Consider the following 23058-nt stretch of genomic DNA (forward strand, 5'->3'; position numbering starts at 1 on the left):
TCTTTGTAGACTTTTCAATGACATAAGATAAACTCTTATATGATAAATACGTAATTAAGTAAATGCTCAATTAAGTTTTTTTTACCCAAACATGTTTTAAATACTTAAGAAGCTCTTTTTTAGTACATCGGAAAGATAAATTACACATTAGAAATTGATCCTTCCTTACAACTATAATCATCCATGTGTCTTTTATCCAATAACTTCAACTTTTGAGATAATTAATTCATTACACATACAATTATTTTCAAAAGTGGTTTCCTGGATCACCTCCATCCAACCTTCATGTTCCCTTAACTCTTATCACTTAAGCTATCATTCGGGACAAAATTTAAGAAACTCTTAAGAATGAATGAGAAGGAACACAAAAATAAAATAAAATTATATGGTGTCTCCTAAGTGTTACGTGTGAGCATCGTTACTGGATAAAAAATGCCAGAACCCCAGATTCAGATGAACCAATAAAATTCCTTCACTCTACGATTTAAAGCAACGTAAAATCCACACAATCCAACCAACTCCACTCACCACACCACACCAACCCTTTCACTTTTTCATCCTTCATTCTTTCTTGGCCTCTATCTGTGTTTTGTTTTTTTGTTTTCATTGCCATTTTCTTGGTTCATTTTCCATTATTGTTTTTCTCTGCAACATCTTTATCTCCATTTTTTAAGATCGATTTCTGCCACCCTTTTGCATTTCCTTCATTGTGTCACACACACGTGATTTATCTTTTTAAGAGTTGGGTCAATCTCATAGTTTTGTCTTTTTCTTCAGATCTTGCTCGTCATTCTCTTCGACCAATCATTTGTTTTGGGCTGCATGTCACTCTGCTGACCCGTATCTAGCAAGGTTTCAACTGGTTTGTTTGTTTGTTTGTTGTTGGAAAGTTGAACACTGTACTTTTCTGCATTTCCTTGTCATTACCGAGACTTTTTGGTGGAATTTCTGGTATTTCAATGGGATGTTTGGATGATGGGAGTTTCACTGTTAAACTTGAAAATGGAGCTACGAATGGTTTTGCTGAACTGAGTGTGGAGGAAGAGGGGAATAATGCCACCATTGAAGATGCTGTGAAGGTTTTGTTGCTGGGTCTTGGGGAAGACATAAACAGGGAAGGTCTAAGAAAGACACCTCTTCGTGTTGCTAAGGCCCTTCGTGAAGGAACCAGAGGTGACTACTTTGTTCCCCAATTTACTAGACAACATTTACTTTTTTCTATTCGATTTAAATGGTGATGGATCTTATGTTATATCATTTTCAACTTTGGCTCTATAGTTTTATATGAGCAAATGGATTGTGTTTGGCCTGATATCAAAGTTTGGAACTAATGCCAATTATGTCATCCATGTTAATTACCTGGATATGTGGAATTATGCGACCCTTTTTGACTGATTACAGTTGATACTAATTAGTCTTTCTGCATTAGGAAGTACTTTCTACTTCTTCAGTTCATGTTTGTCCTTTCCTAGTGAATAGGACAAGCCTTCCGAGTGAAGAAAACTGTAGGGACCCACATTGTTAGTGAGTGCTAAGTGCTAACCATATTTACCATAAGGAGTTTAAAATTTCTTTAATTTTTTTTTTCCTTTTGTCGCTGTCAACTTCAACACTGAATCTTAGGCTGTCAGTAATTGTGGGTTGGTTTTGATTTTGCTTAGAAAAAAATAGTATATTTTGAAATGCTTTTGTTTAGTAATTTAGTTCACTACCTGATTCTAGTGCTGGTCTCGAATTGCAACTCTATGAGTGCATTTGCTGAGAGTACTCCTCTGAGTAAGGTAGCACAAGACGGATACCTGTAATTGCACTCTGGCATTCATGTTAAATGCTTGAGAGGAATATGCCATATAATAGAAGATATTGGTAAATTCTTTTTCTTTATCTAGAACATTTCTAGTGTGACACAGTGCTAGACCATAAACACGGCGAGTAGGAAGGGAGTGATATAATGTCCTATCATAAATCATATCTAATGACAAACCATTTAAATCCAAACCATTTATGACGATTTCGCCTATAGTTTTTGCTAAAGCTTTCACTTATAATCTGTTCTTGTATAGTGCAACCACTCATCTAATCTTTTAATTTCTCGGCAACAATGACCTTACTTTCTTATTAGCTATTTACTTCTTGATATTCAATCCCATACAACCATTGAGAATAATGTATCTTTTGTTAAAAAATGTTGATGCTGTGCTCTGCAAAATAGTGTTGCACTTACTGTCTTTTGTCACATTCCTAGATTACTTGAATTAACTATTTTTTTTCTATGTCTATTAAATTTCAGTTCAATTTGACCTCTTTTCTTCGTATGTCTCCATTAAATGTCATGATGTTGGTTTGGTCTCCATTATTATATAAAGATTATCATTTTCAATCTTGGAAGTAGACTGCATTTGGTCTCTCCTCTTGATGATTACATGAAAGATATCATTGATTTCATACCTGAATGCTGAAGTACTGGTTTAAGCTTTTCTGCATTACTTCTATTCCTTTACAATATTGTGACCCATGCTGCAATTTGCTGCTCTTGCTGTAAATAAGAAGTGCATTTCTTCTTCAATTTGTGGTTCCTTGATGTACGTGATTTTCGTTTCTCCATTCATTTCCCACTCAAGTACGTCCTTGTCGCATTGTATTAAATTAAAAAGTCTCATATTTTCATGAATAATTTTATTACTAGTTACTAATCATATGGAGATCTGTCACCTTCCAGGTTACAAACTAAAGGTGAAAGACATTGTTCAAGGCGCTTTATTCCCTGAAGCTGGTCTAGATAATAGTGTTGGACATGCGGGCGGAGCAGGTGGACTTGTGATTGTCAGAGATCTTGACTTGTTTTCCTATTGCGAGTCCTGCTTGCTTCCGTTCCAGGTCAAGTGTCATGTAGGTTATGTTCCTTCCGGTGGAAGAGTTGTTGGTTTAAGCAAGCTAGCTCGCGTTGCTGAAGTATTTGCAAAACGGCTCCAAGAACCTCAGCGTCTTGCGGATGAGGTGTGTTCTGCTTTGCATCTGGGAATAAAGCCAGCAGGTGTTGCTATCATACTTCAATGTACACATATCCACTTTCCAGACATAGAATCAGCTTTTCTTGACTCGAACTACCAAGGATGGGTGAAGATACTTGTTTCCTCAGGTTCTGGGGTTTTCGAAAACAAAAACACAGATGTATGGGCTGATTTCTTTAGTCTTCTTAAATTTAGAGGTATCAATGTGGAAAATTTTCATTTTAGAGGACCATCTGACCCGTGCTGGTGTCCTTCTGAGTCTTCTCTTTCCGCCAAATCCAAAATTCAACCAGCCAATCCTGTAATGGTCTCTGCAATAGCTTCAATTATTAAATATTTGGGAGAAGATCCATTGAGGAAGGAGCTTACAGGAACCCCAAGGAGATTTGTGAAATGGTTAATGAACTTTCAAAACAGTAACTTGGATATGAAGCTGAATGGTTTTCTTTGTAGATTCTGTAAATGTCAATAAGGAGGTTAGTTTCAATGGCGAAAAAATATACTCGGAGGTGAACTTACCTTTTTGGTCACAATGTGAGCATCATCTACTTCCATTTCATGGTGTTGTTCACATAGGATACTTCATATCTGATGGATTTAAACCTATTACAAAATCTCTTCTACAGTCAATGGTGCATTTTTATGGCTTTAAGCTCCAAGTTCAGGAAAGGCTTACCAGGCAGATAGCTGAAACTGTTTCCCCATTGTTAGGTGGTGATGTGATAGTAGTTGTAGAGGCAAGCCACACATGTATGATTTCGAGGGGAATCGAAAAGTTTGGAAGTAGTACAGCTACTATTGCTGTGTTAGGACGCTTTTCAACCGACATTGCTGCAAGGGCTTCTTTCTTGCAGGGTATTCCAAGTCCTACATCTTCTTGAGACTTGAGAGCAATACATCATGCAATGATTCTTGTTTGAGCTCAGTTGAAATAATTTAGATTCAGTTTTCATGATTCTATGCATTTTGAAATTTCAGTCAGAAGTTCAGCAGCATTCGCATATAGATAAATTTGAGTCAATGTAAAATCTTGCTTCTCTATTAATGCGTTGAAATGTAAGTTAGAATAATTTGTATCTTATTACTTTATATGAAAGGTTCACAAAGGGGAATGGCTTGAATATTTTATTTTGAATTTAAATGCTACAGTGGAAGGGTATTGAACTGATCATTGTTATGTAGATGGGTGTCAAATGAGGATGAGTGAAGGTCGGGAACCATACGGCAGGAAGCAGATATTTTTAGTAGTTACAGTTAGAATTTGCCTTCATAATAAACAGTTGTCATTTAACCATAAAACTCACAATGAAATGACAGAAACCTCATTAAGGACAGCTTCTATCACGAAAAGGAAGAGTTGCTGTCATTAAAAATGATTGCAGAAATGTCATGAGTACACCTTTGGCATTTTTATTTTCAATATATTCTCCCTGGAAATATGTCAAATATTATTGGTTTTAGTCCCTAAAAATTTTTAGTTTTTAATCCATGGAAATATCCCTCAAAAAAAAAATCCTTACTGGTAAGTTTACTTATAAGACTTACAAAATAATGACTCACCCTTCGAAGTTTTTTTTATCTAATTTGTCTCAATGGGCCCCACCCATTTACACTCACGACTTTCATCGCCACCGTAGCCTAACTCATTTCAAATTGCCCCTTGCAAAATCTCCATCAAAAACTAACGTCCAAACTCTTCCTTGTTTATATGGGTGGTGCCAAATCAGATAAAAAAACTCAAAGTAGGAATGACGAATCATCATTCCGTGAGCCACATAAGCAAAACTTAATGACAATGTAAAACAAATAACAATGTATATTTCCAGGGATTAAAAACTAAGAAATATTTTATCAACAACTGAAACCAACGTTTGTCATATTTCCAATGACTAAAAACATATATAAGCCTTATGTTATTATCGAGTATAGTTCATGTAAATTTTACTAAACTAGGTGAAAACACACTTAATTCTTTGTTCATGTAAATAGAATAGACTAATCATGTTAAAGAAAGGATTGACCAACCCAAGTATAAAGATATATGCATTCACAATTCAAACTGTACTCAGTTTATAACAAAAGTATGTTAAAATTTAAAAATGTTCATTACTAGCATTTTCCAACAGGATAGTTTCCATATATATTATCGTAAGATTACCATTGCAAAGGAACACACAGGACAGAACAGAACCTTTATATACAATCCAATGATCCATATAAGCACTATTCACATCTACCATATCATATGTGCCGAATTTTAATCCACCCTATTTCGGGATTTCATCTTAGGAACTTTTTTCATTTTTGGCGCATCAACTTTTCCACTACGGTCTTCCTGTTGAGGACCATGCCAGTGATGCCACTCTATATCTGGTTTCATCTTTGGAACTTTCAGTTTTGGCGCATGAACTCTCTGTTGAGGAGCACGACTCTGGTGGCGCAAGGACTCATTCTGTGCCAAGGCAATTGCAAGAAATACTCCTAGGATCATCATATTTATCAAGGATAATAGATATAATTGTTTGGCCTGCAAGCACGATCATTAGCAAATTTATTACATGTTCTTTTATCAATAGCAGCTAGCAAAATCTCAATAACATATTACGAAAGGATGATACATAAATGGTAATTGTCAAGACTTAAGACCGATTGATGAATTCAATTAAAGTTAAGTTCTGTTAAGTTAGTTGTTAGTTGAGATTTAGTTTACATTCACAGTTAGTTATTTATCTCTGTATAAAAGTCAGCTTTGACACATGTAACTGCAACTTCCATTTTTCATTCTCTTCAACAACTCAGCTCCCACTGAGCTTTCCTCTCTACCTGTTTTATATGGTAATAGTGGTATTCTTTCAAGCTCCACCCTCAAGAATCTTTCGCCTTATTCTGAATTCTGTACTAAGGCGAGCTCATAAGCCAGAAATGAGGCGGCTAGTTTTTTAGAGGGAAGAAAGGGATTAAATGACCTTTCATCCGACAAAATGGCGCATATATAGATTTGGTATCGGGATATAGTTATATATATATATATATATATATATATATATATATATATATAACTATTGATAACTATGGATATGGCATTCGGTAATCGGTACATGTATCAGTCCGTGGAAGAGTGAAAATGGATGATCAAACAGAACCTCTCATTCGTTTAGTTCCTAGTAAAACATGTTTCAGCTATGACCTCAAGAGTGCTACCGATAGGTGGCCTCCTGTGAGTTTTGCTTCCTGTTCATTCATCACAGATGACCCCGCAAGCCCCCTTTTTGCTTAACCATGGGGTAACTCCAGGATGAATCTTGTTTCCTAGCAACTCAATGGGGACAAGTATAATTCTTGGTGTTTTACAATCAAGATGGACACTGATTAGCCCAGAAAAAGTTGGGATTTGATGATGGATCGATCCTTGTTCCGGCTCCTGAAGAATCGATGATAATTTGTCATTCCTGGGAAAGAAACAACAATATTATTGCTTCTTGGCTACTGAGTTCGATCTGTGTGTGAGATTCAGTCCTTCAAGGTATCTGGAATTTGGGCAGATCACCGAGAGGTTCCAGCAGCACAGGACTCAGATTTGTCAACTAAATAAGTAGCTTCCCAGTTTGACAAGTCATGAACTAACTATCCCAAAAACTTAAACTATTGGTTCAAGACTCAAGACACATGAATGATTTTGATGGATATTTGGAAGCTAACAAGTAATGAAGATGAAATGAAGGAATAGAAATGCAATTGTATTGATTCAAGTGGGCAATTACAGAAGATATTGTGATAAGGTGTGCTGTTAGAAAAACTCTAACAACCCAGAGAAGCTCTCGAGCGTTCTCTCCAAGGGAGATGCTACTCTCTCTCTATAACAGAATTATCAATCCAGAATGATCTTATTCCCTTTTCCTTGGTTACTTTATACTAACACCTAATTCTGTTGAGCCAAGGCCACCTCAGCAGCCTTGCCCCGTTTCCTCCTATAGACTTGCCAAACCTTGGGCCTGTTCTCTTCTTGGCCCACTGAAGCATTTACCACTAAGCCCACCTCTTCATTCAGATTTCTATCAGATTTCATATTATACTTCAAACACACCCTTGATTGGGCAGAAGCTTGACATTAGGGTGCCCACTGGTTTGCAAATCTTGAAGACCAGTCTCCTCCAAAATGTAAGAGCATACTTTATACTTACTGTATGAGATGGCAATGTCTTACTCTGACTGAGCCACTTTAATAGAGTATACGACTCTGTTAATGTATTTGATAGTTTAACTCTTAAGTTATTGCTAATAGTATAGATTCTGTTATAGGCTAGTCAGTTTGTCTGTTATAAAAAACAGATGTAAAAATTCAGTTGGTAATTCAATAACACTCTCCATTCAATTGCACTGGGGTGGGGCAGAGGACATTAAAGCATAGGACTCCACAAAAAAGATTAAAAAATAAAATAAAAATTTCAGCTTCACAAAACACGAGAGAACTTGAATTCGAAGCCATCCCATCGAATTTCCAAAGGAAAAGAAAACCAAAATATAATGAATGATAAATGGGTTCACGAAACAAAATACCCAGCAAACAAGGGAAGCAAAGATACTTTTCGAAAAGGACAACATCAGGGAGCAACTCTATGAAACATATATGATTTATACAGTATGTATTTAAAGGTAAAAACGATTACATTTGATTTTGTATGTACTTTTCTCTCTTTCCCGGACATATCAGGGAGCAACTCTATGAAACTAAGAAACGATTACATTTGATTTTGTATGTATTCTCTTCTCCTGACATCAGGCCCCAAAGCTTCCAGCATATCTGACCTTCAATAAAAAAACGCCCACAGGCCACAAGAAATACATATAATCAGAAAAGAAGATGAATATTAAGCACACAAAAAGAGAAGGGCAGAGAGGAATTAATTCAATACCAGTTAGAATATAACATAGAAATTAAACACCAAGATGATGAATTTGAAATTAAGCATGTATTTGAGAAAACTCTTACCGTTGGATAAAGGGAGAGAACTTAGTTGAGGAGCATTTCCTTCTCGGTCATCAAAGTCTTGAGTTCATACACATACCGAGCCAAAACACGCTTAAGTTCGCGAAAATTGGCACCAGCGAGTGAGGCCTTCCTTCTAGCAGACGCTAGGTCCAAATCTTCAGCATGCTCAATCACTACAGAACAGAAATTAACTTGCTGCTTAGCAACCTTTAGATCCTCTGTGACAAGTTTTATCTCTTTTACCAGATTAATTTCCGCTTTTTCAATTCTTTGCATATTTTCCTTTTCCTGAGAAGGATTTAAGGTCAGTCTAAAGAGGATGAAATAACAAATTGAGGGCAAGTTTACATATAAAAAACCCAAAAAATTACCGTGGGGTGTATCTCATTAGAAAGAATGGAAAGGATCAGCTTCTGTTTCTCAACCATCTTGGTCTGTGCTTCCAGTTCGAAGCCAGCCAAAACTTCCTCATAGTGATGCAGGTTTTGAAGAGTGGACGTAGCTTCAGCAACAGCGAGGTCCTTGGGTTCAGCGACCTCAAAAATAGAAGCATAATGCTGTTGTAGCTTGTTCTTAATCGTTTCCATCTCTTTTTTTCAAGCTTTAATCCGTTCTTTCAGGCTAGATTCATGCAGTTCAATTCTTTCGAACAACAGTCTCTCCTAATTACCAAGAATATAAAAATGTAGACTAACATAGAATATAAGTCAATACCGGTCAGAATTTAACATCAAAATGAACATAGAAATTAAGCACCAAGAAGATGAAATTAAGCAACATGAATTTGAGAGAACTGCATCAATGTCATCAAAATGAATAGAAATTGAACAATGAGACATGAATTTGAAATTAAGCAAAACCCTAATTTACCGGTGGATAGAGTGAGAGAACTGCATCTATCAGCTTTCTCTTTTCAGCCTTCAATCCTTGCAATTCAGCTTCAAAGCTGATCAAACCATGATCGAATGCATCGATATTGCCACGTAGTCGAGAACAAATTACGTCAACTCCCGCACGATCTTCATCTTCAAGACTGGTAGGCATTTTTTCAAGCATGGACTCAAAGAAGTCCAATCTCTGGTTTGTCGATTTCATATCCTTCTTCAATGCTTCAATGCATTCTTTGATCTTGAACTCTTGAAGTTCGATTTTCATCATGTGAGGGTTGTAACTGGCAAAGATTTTCACAACCCGCCTCTGTTTGAAGGAAACCGAATTCTTCTTGATCAGGCACTGAAAAGGAGCCATGAGAGAGAGGGAGGATTTCATCGCAGTGAACGTAACCGCCATGTGAGCGAGCGTAGCGTGTTGCGGAGCGTGTGGTTGCAGAGCGGAGCGTGTGGTTGCAGAGCGTAGCGTGTGGCTGCAGAGCGTAGCGTGTGGCAGAACGGTGTCAGGGAAGCAGTTTGTCAGTTAGATGAAGAACGGAGTCAGTTAGAGAATGCAATTGCAGAATGATGTGAACGGTTGAGGCGGGAATAGAAGATTCTCGAATTAAATGTTTTTCCCAAAATGAAAATGAAACTCGAATTAAATGTTTTGAATTTCAAAATGAAAATCAATTTCGTTTTTTTTTTTTAATGGAAAATGAAAATCAATTTCTCACATTGACTAGCAACGGAAAAGTTAGCGCGTGACTAGCGCGTGTTTTTCTCAGTTCTTTCTTCTTGGTTTTCATCGATTTTTCGCTCCCGATGGCGGGATCGACGACGATCTCCGCCGTCCTTGAGGTTGATCGGTCCAAATCTTTAGAGGAGGATGATCAGCGTGTTCGTAGTACTAAGAAGGTTAAGACCATGATGACTCACAATGGACAAGTGGATCTGGATGGTGCTGAGAGTGAGATGCTCTATGACTATTGTTTGGATGAATGAATCAAACTCACGTTTAGAATTAAAAAAAAAAAAGACATTATTATCCTAATTTTCCAAACATTATAACTGTGGGTATAAATTAATAAGTAATAACAAAGGTGAAAAATCATCACATCATAGGGCAGATGGTGCTTGGATAATAAATAGATTACATGTTCAAAGTACAAATACACAAACTAGTGATTTTGCATGCTCTCTACAATTTGATCTCTAATTGAATTCCGAACAAAATCCATTTCTGTCGAAGATGCAACAGTTATGGATGGATTCTCACCAACTTGATTATCATTGTCATTTTCAAGGATATCTTCATCTTCAAAGTGCATGAAATCAGAATCAGTAGCTGATTTCCTTCGAATAAAGTTATGAATAGTCATCGTCGCAATAACTATTTGCACTTGTGTCTCAAATTTAAAACTAGGCATGCAACGTAACATTGCAAACCTATTTTTCCATACCCCAAAAGTCCTTTTTATTGTGCATCGTAAACTCGAATGATAATAATTGAACACTTCATTGTTGCTTGCAAATCCAGTTGAGCGTCTAAAATCTGGAAGGTGGTAGCGTTCAGATCTATATGGACCAATATAGCCAACTGGTGTTGGATAGCCAGCATCCACCAAATAATATTTTCCTATTAAAAAAATATGGTCATGTATATTGTGATTTTAATGCATATATATAGATAAAATATAGTAACAAGAATCATACCTAGATGTGGATGTGGGAAATCCATTGAGGCTGTTGTGAGAGCATTTTCAAATACACGAGCATCATGTGCAGTGCCTTCCCACCCCGGTAATGCAAAAATAAAACACATGTCCCAATCACATACATCCATTATATTTTGAGTGGGATATCCTTTTCTTCCAATATATCTGGGTTGTTCACTAGAACTAACCACACATGGGATATGAGTACCATCAATGGCTCCTATAGCATTTTCAAAAAAGGGCCAATATCGTCGGTCATTTTGAATTTTTTCATTAACATTACGAAACCTTCGATCTTGTGGCTTAATGTATTCAAATTACAGCTTAAGACAAGCAACTAATACTCTGTGGAAATGCCTACTTACAGTCTCACCAGAATGTTGGAACCTTTCCTGCATCATCCTGTTTCCCTCTCCATGACCAAGCAAGTTCAAGAACATTTCAACCATTTCTTCTATCCCCATTCCTTTAGTTGCTTGTAAACCATGTCCAACCAATTCATTGCAGAATTGATAAAATACATGTTTTTCCATTCGAAACATCTCATAACAACGGATGGGATGCCCATGTAAATTTCTTGCACCCACGCATGCCCTATTTGATTGTCGTCCCTTCGTGGCTCTTTGCATAGATATTTTACTGTGTATTGACCAATTAAAGCACTGACCTCTTCATTCTCCTTTATATCATCTTCTAAAATAGAAAGTAACATAGATTCTTCAGACTGATCTTCCAAAGATTCTTCATTCCGATCATCCATTGATCTTGTCAAACCTATCAATATAAGAAACAATTCTACATTTACTATATGATAAAATGATACGTTGGAATGAGATGCTTCTTGGACAATATTGGTACTAAGACCAATTACTATTCTTATTTCTAGAGCACGAAATGCATCTTGGGGAAAGGGTGTATAATCAGCCCAAATCTATGCATATACGTTGTAGGCTCATTGGCCCTTCCCCAAAGACCAAAAAACAAGAAATATCATTTTTCTTTTCCCTCCTTGTATACAAGAAAATAAAGACATCTATATCTTCCCCTTCCACTACGATGTATGTAATAAAATGCAAATTTATGGGGTTCTAATTTCAAAGGGAAAATCAATAAATGATTTGACAAGAGCATTTTTAGTCACTATTTTTTAGGCTTTATGAAATGCAGTCCCAAGGAGCATAAACAAGTCATGAATTAAGGATGATAGAAGAACATAAGCAACGACAATACACATGTTACAGAAGAAAAAAAAAACCAGAAAAAACAAAGCTATTCTAATCTGGATCAAGAAAACGTGCAGCTTGACAACAAGAGGGAAAAGAGATTTGCATTCAGCACTAAGACAGTAATTGGCATATGTGCTTGATTTGAGCAACCAAAATAGTGGAAGTGAGTGCTCATGGAAACTATAATGCAAACAGTTTTGACAGTAACATGTCAGCTTCCTAAGCCCAAACGCTCAATAACAAGCATATCAGTGGGAAATCTAACGAGCAAATTTGAAAACATTAAGCCAATTGAAACCTGGATAAAATTCAATAATTTTCCTTTGACCTTTCCAAAGTTTAGGCTTGACAGAAGGGAAGCCTTAGCTCAAAGCATACTCCAAGCAACTTTCCTGCATACCACATAAGAACCTCATAAATTCACTCATCATTCCAAACCTTGCATAAACACCAATAATGGAAGTCCAAGTCACAGGATCTTTGTTAATCACCCATATCAGATTTTTATTGCATCCATATCAGTAAAACCAAAACATATAATAAGTATAGACACAACACAACATAACACTACTTCTGCAAATAATCACTTGCATTGTATAAAACATCACTAAAGAATTGCATGCATAAAGAAAAATATCTTTCATTCATTTTCTTCTTCAAATACAAGACAAACCAACATTTAAGTTTTCAAAGCCCTAAATTCATAACAAACAAACCATTAAGGTTATACTACATTCATATGCTTAATTTTGTAGTAGCAGTACTAGTACATAACACAATACGCATCACCCACGACTAGGAAATGGGTTATAAGCTGCATACTTAAGCCAATCCAACAAGTTTTTATCATATCCTTTCAAGAATGCAAACATAATCCTTGCATCCTTTATCATCATGAGCTAACAACATCTAGAATGCAATTCAGGATCACTTATAATAGCCTCCATTTGTTGAATCTCAGCCATAACTTCACCAATAGATGAACCGGGAGCTACAAGTGTGTTTATAGCAGTGGTGCGTGACTCAGATGCATCCGCTATCTTAGTTATTGCATCAGCTATTTGTTTTGAGGCAGACTATTTTGTCTTTTTCTTGTTCTGATTTTTTGCACTAGTCTCAACCCTTTTCCTCTTCCCAGTGCTAGTTTCACTATTATTTCCTTGGGAAGTACTTAAATTTATATTTTGGAATTCATTGCTTACTCCAACACTTGGTACATCGCTACTATGAATAAGTTCTTCACTATCTCCGGATCCTTCCTCTCTATCTTCTTCATCACTCTCTAAGCATGGACGATAAACATCATCATTTTGGCTTAGGCCATTAGGTAATATCCCAGAAGTAGGTGCCCATGCAGACTTTCCCGTAGCCACCACATCCTTAAACACAATAGTTAGTTCTTCACCAAAAGAAAGTCCTTTCTCTCGGTATTTTCCATATAGTGGATTTTCCTGCAAGTTTTCAACTAATTAACATCATATATTATGTGAAAGGTATGAAAATTTTAGAACTTTGCATTAAAAAATCCATACCAATTGCTTTTTCTCCCACCATTCATCTGGGGCATCTACGATATTCTTTGCCTTATCCCATCCCAAACCTGTTTCCTTTTCAAATAACTTGTACCATGCTTGGCACTCCCTCTTAAAATTATCTCATTTGTTTTTTAACTTGGGCTTATCATAATTTCTTCCAGTTGATGCATTAAATTTGGTTAAAATAGATATCCACCCTTTCTTTGTAAAGTTGGATCCTAAACGTTCCCCTTTATGATGTTCAGCCAAACATAATTTGACATACAACTTAGTTGCTTGAAAATCCCATGTAGCCTTTGAGTTATCCATAATGGTTTTCTCTCTTTTGTTGTTACCCATTGTTCTATCACAAAAAGATATCAAACATGATAAAAGTGCATATAACAGTATTATTGTTCATAGCAAATTACTATAATTCAGCATCTCATTACTATAATATCATAACAGAAAAAATCCAAAGTTGGACTTGGTTGGTCTCATCCTCTTTATCTAGGTACTGAATTAGCTAGCTTATGGTGTTTGGCAACTGTGTGCTCAGAAAAACAGAATCATGAGTGTATTTTAGTTGTTATTATTATCATAAGTTTATGTTGAATGAGTATGTTATTGTTATATTAACTTTTTTGTGTTGTGCACACATTTCATCTACAGTTATGTAGAAGCTACAACTTGAACCTTAAACTGGCTCCACATTTACATCCTTAGAGACGTGCTGCCATACAAGTGCTTAATCTGGTATCCACATTAGGGGGAGTTATTATTCTTGGAGACACTATATAAAGCAAAATAAAGTACTGATACAGGTTTATTCAGTAGTCAACTAGTCATCAACAAAAATGGTATGTTATAATGAAGTATTTTACTAAGATTTGGATATGCAAAGCTTAAACAATGTTTTTTAACAGGCTAGTTTTCACAAGCAACAAAAGAGAAGTTAAGAACCAAGGACATGAAAGACTCATAACAGTAGCAAAGAGGTGCTAAAGATCATTCAAAATTCTATAGAACACTTATCAATTATTAGCAAGAAAAAGAACAACACATTTCTATTACAAGCAAGAGAAAAAATACCAAGTTACTAACGTCACAAACATACAAACTTTAGCATAAATAGGGACTTAAAATCTTGTAAATATGCAGTTTTTCTAATGTCAGTAGATTGAGCATGAGATTTCAGATCAGCATGTCAAAGAGAACATATTGAATAGAAAATTACACAGTTTTTCAGATCAAAACCCAGTTTAGATTTTGGAACATTAAAAGAGACCAAGACCCAATTTTTCAACTTGCACACATGAATATTGAATAGCACAATCATTTAAGCAAGAGTAAAAATAGCAAGAGTAGAATAGTTACAAACCTAATAGCTTGCAAGAATGAACCAAGAAGATGGATTACAAAGAGAACCCTCTTCAGACACTCTTCAAGTCCTCAACCATCCACTGTGATAGGGTGAACCAATGTTTTTCAATATATAAATAGAGACACCAAAGGAATAAACAAACTAAGAAATAAATGGATTTACCACTTGCCTTTAATTCTATATCAGATGCACATAAGATGAGTTTGTGAGTGAGGCAATGATTAGAAAGCCAAAATTTAATTCAAGGTATGAACCAATGTCTGATGCACCTACTTGCATTTACTTTCCTTTAAGAGAGTTGGTAACTCCATATCTGAAATTCCATGCGCAAGGAGTAATAAACAGAACAAGTAATAAATGAAAGGAAGTAAATTTAAAACGTGAACAGATTATAAGAAGCATTATATATAAACAATTTTGGTTTCTATTATTCTATAATTTTTAAAGAAAGTGTGCAAAATGAAAAGAACTCTCTGGTTGAAAAAAGAAAAAAATAACTCTCTGGACCTCAAATTATAATTCAATTTTCCCTATACCAGAGGAGCTTCTTGCTACTGCAGGGATTGAATTCTGATGTTTTACCTGCCTTTGATCAACTTTGTAGAGGCTTTGCTATCTCAAATGTCCTCAGCTTTGCGTGGAGAGCTCTTTGGGGGGAGATTGTAGACTAAACTCAACTTGATTTTGCAGCAAAAGTGTGGAACCATTGCTACAAGTGGTTGAATGTGTCTTCAGCTCTGCCTTTGGATTGCCAAGCTCACTTCCGGATTTGCAACATGGTAGCGAATTTGGGACAGATTTGCAACAAAGGGGGGTCAAAACAATCTGGGTTGCGGTTCTCTGGTCCCTTTGGCTAGAAAGGAATAAAGTTATCTTCAGAGACCTGGATCGAGCACGGATGCGAGTTCCAAACCAGGATTGAGCACGACATGGGAAAACTGAACAAAGACAAGGAAAGGGGCAAAAATCAAATTTATGCCTTCCTTTCAACGGTCGAACGCTCCAACGCCTAACGCTCCAACGCCCAACGCTCCAAATTATCAATTCCAGCAGAAGACTATTTTGGGTGACTTTTAGCGTTTTTGCGTTGCTGCAAACGCTAATCCAAACGGGGACGGAAAATTTCGGAACGGCGTTTCGGTGAACGCAACATGAGTTTGCTGCTGCAAACGCTATCGTTTGCTGCTGCAAACGCTATCCCAAACAGGCCCTAAGGTGATTTCTGGGGAGGGCTTTGGTGAGGATCTGTCGCCGGAGGAGATTGTGGATCTGGTGTGGGTTAAGGAAGGGGGAATTAGGGTCATCGATCTTAATGATGATTTCTATCTGGTTTGGTTTTCTTTTAAGAAGGACTATCAATATGATTTGTTTGAGGGCCCTTGGATGATCGCTGATCACTACCTCCTTGTCTAGAGGTGGCGGTCAAAATTCAGAGCCAAGGATTTAGAGATGCGTAGGGTTGTTGTGTGGGTTCGCTTTCCTGATCTGCCAGTGGAGTTATATTAGAGTAAGTTTTTGCATAGGGCTGGATCTATGGTTGGTACCATGCTGAAGATCGATATGCATACCTCCATTCATTCTAGGGGGAAGTTTGCGAGGATTTGTATTGAGGTAGATCTGGGTCAGCAACTTGTTCCAACCATTACTGTTCTGGGGGACACCTATAAGGTTGAGTATGAAGGACTGCATATCATTTGTTTCAAGTGTGGAAGATATGGGCATAAGGATGAGCATTGTGTGCATTCCCCTGAAGGGCTAAGTGTAGATAAGACTACTTCTAGTGCTGGCCCTGTGGCTATGGTTCAAGATGATGGTGCTGAGCCCGAGTCTATTTTCCAGGATGCTTAGGGTATGGTCAAGGTTGATGAGGAGAAGTGCTTTAGCCCGTGGATGATGGTTAAGAAGCCCTATCGTAGGAGGAATTCAAAAGGGGGAAACCAGAGTGGTGGTTCTCCTAGCAAGGGTTCTCGTTTTCAGGCTTTGGATGGTGAAAGTGGTAGTTCCAAGGTCAGGATTCCCAGTTCTGGGAAGAGTGTTGATCTGGGGGAGGGTCGTGGTTTGGCTCATGGGATTCTGAAGGTTTCTAATGGCTCACCTCGTTCGGGGGCTAAGGGTAGTAGTGCTAGATCTGGCCTTTTGGGGAAGGAGAATATGGTAAAGGGTGATGGGCCTAATGTGGTCTCTATGAATAGTGCTGGTTTCCAGCAGCACACTTAATTCTTTGTTCATGTAAATAGAATAGACTAAAAACTAAGAAATATTTTATCAACAACTGAAACCAACGTTTGTCATATTTCCAATGACTAAAAACATATATAAGCCTTATGTTATTATCGAGTATAGTTCATGTAAATTTTACTAAACTAGGTGAAAACACACTTAATTCTTTGTTCATGTAAATAGAATAGACTAATCATGTTAAAGAAAGGATTGACCAACCCAAGTATAAAGATATATGCATTCACAATTCAAACTGTACTCAGTTTATAACAAAAGTATGTTAAAATTTAAAAATGTTCATTACTAGCATTTTCCAACAGGATAGTTTCCATATATATTATCGTAAGATTACCATTGCAAAGGAATACACAGGACAGAACAGAACCTTTATACACAATCCAATGATCCATATAAGCACTATTCACATCTACCATATCATATGTGCCGAATTTTAATCCACCCTATTTCGGGATTTCATTTTAGGAACTTTTTTCATTTTTGGCGCATCAACTTTTCCACTGCGGTCTTCCTGTTGAGGACGATGCCAGTGATGCCACTCTATATCTGGTTTCATCTTCGGAACTTTCAGTTTTTGCGCATGAACTCTCTGTCGAGGAGCACGACACTGGTGGCGCAAGGACTCATTCTGTGCCAAGGCAATTGCAAGAAATACTCCTAGGATCATCATATTTATCAAGGATAATAGATATAATTGTCAAGACTTAAGAATTAAAGTTAAATTCTGTTAAGTTAGTTGTTAGTTGAGATTTAGTTTAAATTCACAGTTAGTTATTTATCTCTGTATAAAAGACAGCTTTGACACATGTAACTGCAACTTCCATTTTTTCATTCTCTTCAACAATGAGAACTCAGCTCCCACTGAGCTTTCCTCTCTACCTGTTTTATATGGTAATAGTGGTGTGGTAATAGTGGTATTCTTTCAAGCTCCGCCCTCAAGAATCTTTCGCCTTATTCTGAATTCTGTACTAAGGCGAGCTCATAAGCCAGAAATGAGGCTGCTAGTTTTTTTAGAGGGAAGAAAGGAGGTTAAATGACCTCTCAGCCGACAAAATGGCGCATATATAGATTTGGTATCGAGATATAGTTATATATATATATATATATAACTATGGATATGGCATTCGGTACATGTATCAGTCCGTGGAAGAGTGAAAATGGATGATCAAACAGCACCTCTCATTCGTTTAGTTCCTAGTAAAACATGTTTCAGCTATGACCTCAAGAGTGCTACCGATAAGTGGCCTCCTGTGAGTTTTGCTTCCTGTTCATTCATCACAGATGACCCCGCAAGCCCCCTTTTTGCTTAACCATGGGGTAACTCCAGGATGAATCTTGTTTCCTAGCAACTCAATGGGGACAAGTATAATTCTTGGTGTTTTACAATCAAGATGGACACTGATTAGCGCAGAAAAAGTTGGGATTTGATGATGGAACGATCCTTATTCCGGCTCCTGAAGAATCGATGATAATTTGTCATTCCTGGGAAAGAAACAACAATATTATTGCTTCTTGGCTACTGAGTTTGATCTGTGTGTGAGATTCAGTCCTCCAAGGTATCTGGAATTTGGGCAGATCACCGAGAGGTTCCAGCAGCACAGGACTCAGATTTGTCAGCTAAATAAGTAGCTTCCCAGTTTGACAAGTCATGAACTAACTATCCCAAAAACTTAAACTATTGGTTCAAGACTCAAGACACATGTATGATTTCTTATTATACTTCAAACACACCCTTGATTGGGCAGAAGCTTGACATTAGGGTGCCCACTGGTTTGCAAATCTTGAAGACCAGTCTCCTCCAAAATGTCAAGAGCATACTTTATACTTACTGTAGGAGATGGCAATGTCTAACTCTGACTGAGCCACTTTAATAGAGTATACGACTCTGTTAATGTATTTGATAGTTTAACTCTTAAGTTATTGCTACTAGTATAGATTCTGGTATAGGCTAGTCAGTTTGTCTGTTATAAAAAACAGATGTAAAAATTCAGTTGGTAATTTAATAACAGAAACTTCATTCTGTTACAAACTCTCTCTCTCTCTCTCTCTCTTACATGATAGGCTGCACATCTGTCCTAATAAAAGGATACAAAGAAACAAATCTGTGTCCAGAATAATAATAAAAATAAAAAAGATCAAGAAATATGTCAGGATAATTATAATATTATAAAGAAGAAAAGTAAAACTTCAATATTTCATTATCACCTTGTGTTGATGAATTTTGGGAAATAAAATCTTATCTATCTTGCTTTTCTGAGGAAAATTGCTGTCAGCATGCTCAAGACTATATCGTAACATTCCAATAATGGCAGATTCAGTGACTAGATCATCACTTTCTACAGAATAGATAAGAATTGTTAAACTTATGTTAACTTAATAACATCAAAGAATATTCAATAAAAGGGATGGTAATATAAATCGAAAGGCTACCTGGGATGTCAAAAATTTGCATTGTTGGAGGAGTTCCCAATATGTTCCCCAAATGTGCACGGACACGAGCACGGTCAGAGAGTGATAGGAGATCCCCATGAGTGAAAACAAGTACAGGTTTGTCATCTGCAGGTAATAGGAATAAACTGTCAGATTGACTACTGTTATGATCCCAGGGAAATTGATTAACACAATATAAAAGGAAATGACCAATTTAATGACTGAGAGTCGAGAAAGAATTCTCTTCCAAGAGTTCCCCTTTTCATACAAACTTCTTAATTTTATGAATGTATCCATTGTACTACTTTTTCTTCCTTATTTATGCAGTTGAGTCTCCTCTAACTAACTAACTAACTACCCTACTTAATCCAAACTACTCCGGCGCCCTTTGTTCCACCCTTCTATTCAAACAATACAGCCACCTTCAAAAGCAACCTTCTCCTCAAGGTTGGAAGAACCCAACTTGTAGATATGACAATGTTTATGTTATAAGAATTTGGCCTATATAGCTCTTCTTCCTTGGGGGAAACACATGTATAATGAAAACAGTTTAATGATTCTATCAAATTTATGAAAGGGAAGACACAGGAGCATGCCTTGCAAATACCTTTAAATGACAGGAACGGGCAATTGAAAGTGGAAACAATTGTTTCAGTGTACTGCGTCTCCGAAGTATTCTCCATTGCATTCAGAACCGAAAGACCATTAACAACATATATCACAAAATTAACTTCTCTGCTCTTGCTGGAAAATAAACCTTTCTTGTTGTCTTTATGCTTTAAACTTTTCCTCAATTTCTGATTATCGGTATTCCTGACAGGCAATTACTAGATCTTCATATAATTATTGGAATATAAGTAACTTGGGAAGTTATGTATATTAAATATTCAAACCTGACAACAAGCTCTCCATTACAAACACCTTTTGTCATCCAATTCTTCAGCATTCTATTGTTCTCATTTAAATCATCAGACAAGCTACGTGTATCATATAGACAGATAGAAGTTTTCTCTCTTGGAATCATATACTCTCGGAGGAAACAAGTTCCATCCCCATTAAGTGAATTATCTGTCATCAAAAGATAAGGCGAACAAATTATACATGATAATGCGTTGGAAACCAATTAGCTGAGTTAACAGTGATTCATCCTGATAGACAACAATATATTAAACAATGAAATGAAATTACTCCTTCATACTTCAAATTTCCATGAAAGATAAAGTGAAAAACATTATACATGATACTTGTGCCCTTGCTGGTGCAAAATTGTCATCCTCAAACACCTTAGAGATTCTATTTATGAGACTACTTTTCCCAGAACCACTTGGACCAACCAAAATGAGGCATGTTGTCTTCGGAACATCATAATCACATAGCTTCAAGCCACCAACCTTCTCAATCCATGCTCCAGGCCTATAGCTGTGACAATCAAACCACCACATATCACATAATCAACATTGAAACTTTAAGGTTTCACATCACACTCACAATAAACTTCCTTTAGGTCCACAACTCCACATATGTTCTCACACAAACATTTGAAATTTAATTTTAGAATGATCTACAAAGAAATTTCAATTATATACTTAAAGTTAAGGATAACAAATTTCCATCAAATGAAGCATATAAGATAGGGGGGGGAAGAATAATATAAGCAGAGGCCTTCATCCATGGAACATAAAAGGAAGCAGCGAAGCGCAAAATTTGGCAACTGATGTTTCAAGGCATTGCACGTACAGAGATAACAGTAGATATTAAAACTAACAAATATCTAGGATCTACTCTGATCTGATTCTGTTTCCAATTTTATTTATCAGCAATGTTGTTTCCATGAACAAAGTATAGAACTGAAAAACTCAAATGTCCATTAGGAACCACACCACCCCCTTCCTCCTAGACTGTACAAACAAATGTCCACAGTGAATAAAGCTGTTGCTCAGCTTATCATACATAATACAAATTTTATGCTTTTGCCCAAAGTCCTACACTATTTTTCTCAAGGAGTTTCAGAACAAGGAAAAATAACCACAGGAAACTCCTTGATTTGGCCTTTTTCATTCTGTTTCTCAATTAACTATTCAGATACCAAATTTCCAAAAGAGGATGCTATAAATTTCAATGTATAGAAGTAAAATTTCATAATAATAAAAATTAACCTGGAAACTTTCTCATTAAAACGTATATGGGAAAGCAGATTAAACAAATAAGTTTTAAGTTCAATACCTCAAGATTTTTTCTTTTGCTTCTTTCAAATTCTTGCTATCAATCTTCAATTGATCATAAGTTTGCAGTATTTCTTGGTAGACACGAAGCCTCTTCCTTTCATTGACATCAAAATCAACCCTAGAAGAAGGCTGTGTACTTTGTTCACCAATTTCTGCAGAGACTAAGTTGTACTCCTCCATATGAACTCTATTGTCATCATCTTGCAAGCTTCACATAACCATCCAATCATATTTCAACATCATACTTTAATTGAAAAAAAAAAAAAAAAAGAACAAGCAAAATATGATTGGACAAACTTTTTTACAGTGTCAGTAAACAGTTATTAAATTCATGAGTAAAAATGGAGATTTCCACGACAAAAACAAAGTGAAAGAGTTACATATACATATATTTAATCAATAGTTACAACTTACAATATATTGATTTAAGGAATAATTATGATTAAAAATCAAGGAAATATTTATAGTATTACCAAATTTGTAGCAGCAGCTGAACAATTATAAACTTTGAGGAAATTGAAATAGTAAAAATAGGTAGTGATGATCAGTACCTGAGAGCAGGTTGGGGGTGAGAAGAAAGCAAGAGATAATCCTCTTCAGAACAAGAATCTTCATATGTACCTGAGCATTGGGATGTGGGTAGTTTGGTCAAACACACATACAAGAATCCATGTAAAGGGGAAAAGAAAAATACCTTGGGAAAGTGCAACAATGGAGTCATGACCTCCACCCATGATGAATTGGTGATGCTGATTCAGTGGTTTGGGAGTGAAGCCAACTTCTTCCTCCTCTGCTCTGTTTTCAAGCTAACTCAGAACAAATAGATGCTCTATTTTATTTTATATAATAATTTTAATTTTTATCTTAAATTCAATCAAAAAAATAAACTCTATGTATACAGAGTGGACTGGAGATTCATTTCAACTGGATTTTTCCTTCTTTTGTGCAAATTAGTTTTTGACTTGTTATGTAAGATTCATTATAGAGAACTAGAGAAGTATTCAACGGATCATTTTATCTCAACAAGATTTTCGGTTACATGCAAACTCAACAAATCTCGTATTTGACAGGTGGCAGTTTCGAACTCCTACTAGTCCCCTTGTGGTGAGGTAAGTCTCATGTAAGTGTTTTTTGAGTCCGACAACTTTGTTTAAATTTTCTTTGGTTTTCTATTCTATTGTTAGCTTGAGCACTCCAAACAGTTGTTTCTGTGAGCTTTCCTGATTCAAGAAGTGGCTCCCTCTTAATTAGCTCAGTGCAAGTGCATAGCACGCGTTAACCAAAATTCAATAAACTCTTATATTCATTTATTTTTATTTTATAATCTTTGTTGTTAGTCGTAATTCTTGTTCCTATCTTTTATGAATTTTTTTCTTCAATAATACTTTGCGTAGTCTCATAAAACTTTCACCACAGGGGTTTAAGTACTGCTCTATAAGTTCAATAACTTACA

The 23058-nt window shown here is 36.3% G+C and overlaps 3 protein-coding genes across 11 annotated transcripts; 1 reads left to right on the top strand and 2 right to left on the bottom strand.

Annotated features, from left to right (window-relative positions):
* The first annotated feature begins 500 nt into the window (after positions 1-500).
* LOC130729391 (GTP cyclohydrolase 1-like) lies at positions 501-4183 on the top strand. The gene is given in 3 exon segments (XM_057581139.1): positions 501-1173; positions 2720-3456; positions 3458-4183. Coding segments are annotated over 3 exon segments (1386 nt in total). The 5' UTR covers positions 501-959; the 3' UTR covers positions 3893-4183.
* Positions 4184-5080: 897 nt separating this feature from the next.
* Positions 5081-22689, bottom strand: LOC130729393 (uncharacterized). Of its 8 annotated transcripts, none has more exons than XR_009015970.1 (13): positions 22300-22608; positions 22157-22226; positions 21604-21813; positions 20618-20799; positions 20274-20448; positions 19988-20193; positions 19381-19506; positions 19156-19286; positions 14882-15025; positions 14710-14791; positions 12143-12206; positions 10587-11362; positions 9925-10509 (listed from the first exon to the last, which is right to left on the bottom strand). XR_009015970.1 is itself a non-coding variant. In XM_057581140.1 (9 exons), exons 1-9 carry the CDS (start codon positions 22337-22339, stop codon positions 5269-5271), a joined length of 1410 nt encoding a protein of 469 aa, XP_057437123.1. In that variant the 5' UTR covers positions 22340-22689; the 3' UTR covers positions 5081-5268. The 8 variants fall into 8 exon arrangements, 4 of the variants coding, with proteins under 4 accessions (XP_057437123.1, XP_057437124.1, XP_057437125.1 ...); XR_009015969.1 differs by having other exon boundaries at positions 12113-12206; XR_009015971.1 differs by lacking the exons at positions 9925-10509; positions 10587-11362; positions 12143-12206 and adding exons at positions 12241-13265; positions 13347-13692.
* LOC130729394 (uncharacterized) lies at positions 7627-9456 on the bottom strand. Of its 2 annotated transcripts, none has more exons than XM_057581146.1 (3): positions 8373-9456; positions 8002-8289; positions 7627-7812 (listed from the first exon to the last, which is right to left on the bottom strand). In XM_057581146.1, the coding sequence occupies exons 1-2, from the start codon at positions 8586-8588 to the stop codon at positions 8023-8025; spliced, it is 483 nt and encodes a 160-aa protein (XP_057437129.1). In that variant the 5' UTR covers positions 8589-9456; the 3' UTR covers positions 7627-7812; positions 8002-8022. The 2 variants fall into 2 exon arrangements, with proteins under 2 accessions (XP_057437129.1, XP_057437128.1); XM_057581145.1 differs by having other exon boundaries at positions 7627-7817.
* Positions 22690-23058: the final 369 nt, after the last annotated feature.

Source organism: Lotus japonicus, chromosome 1 (assembly GCF_012489685.1).
Source record: "Lotus japonicus ecotype B-129 chromosome 1, LjGifu_v1.2".
Classification (NCBI taxonomy): domain Eukaryota; kingdom Viridiplantae; phylum Streptophyta; class Magnoliopsida; order Fabales; family Fabaceae; genus Lotus; species Lotus japonicus.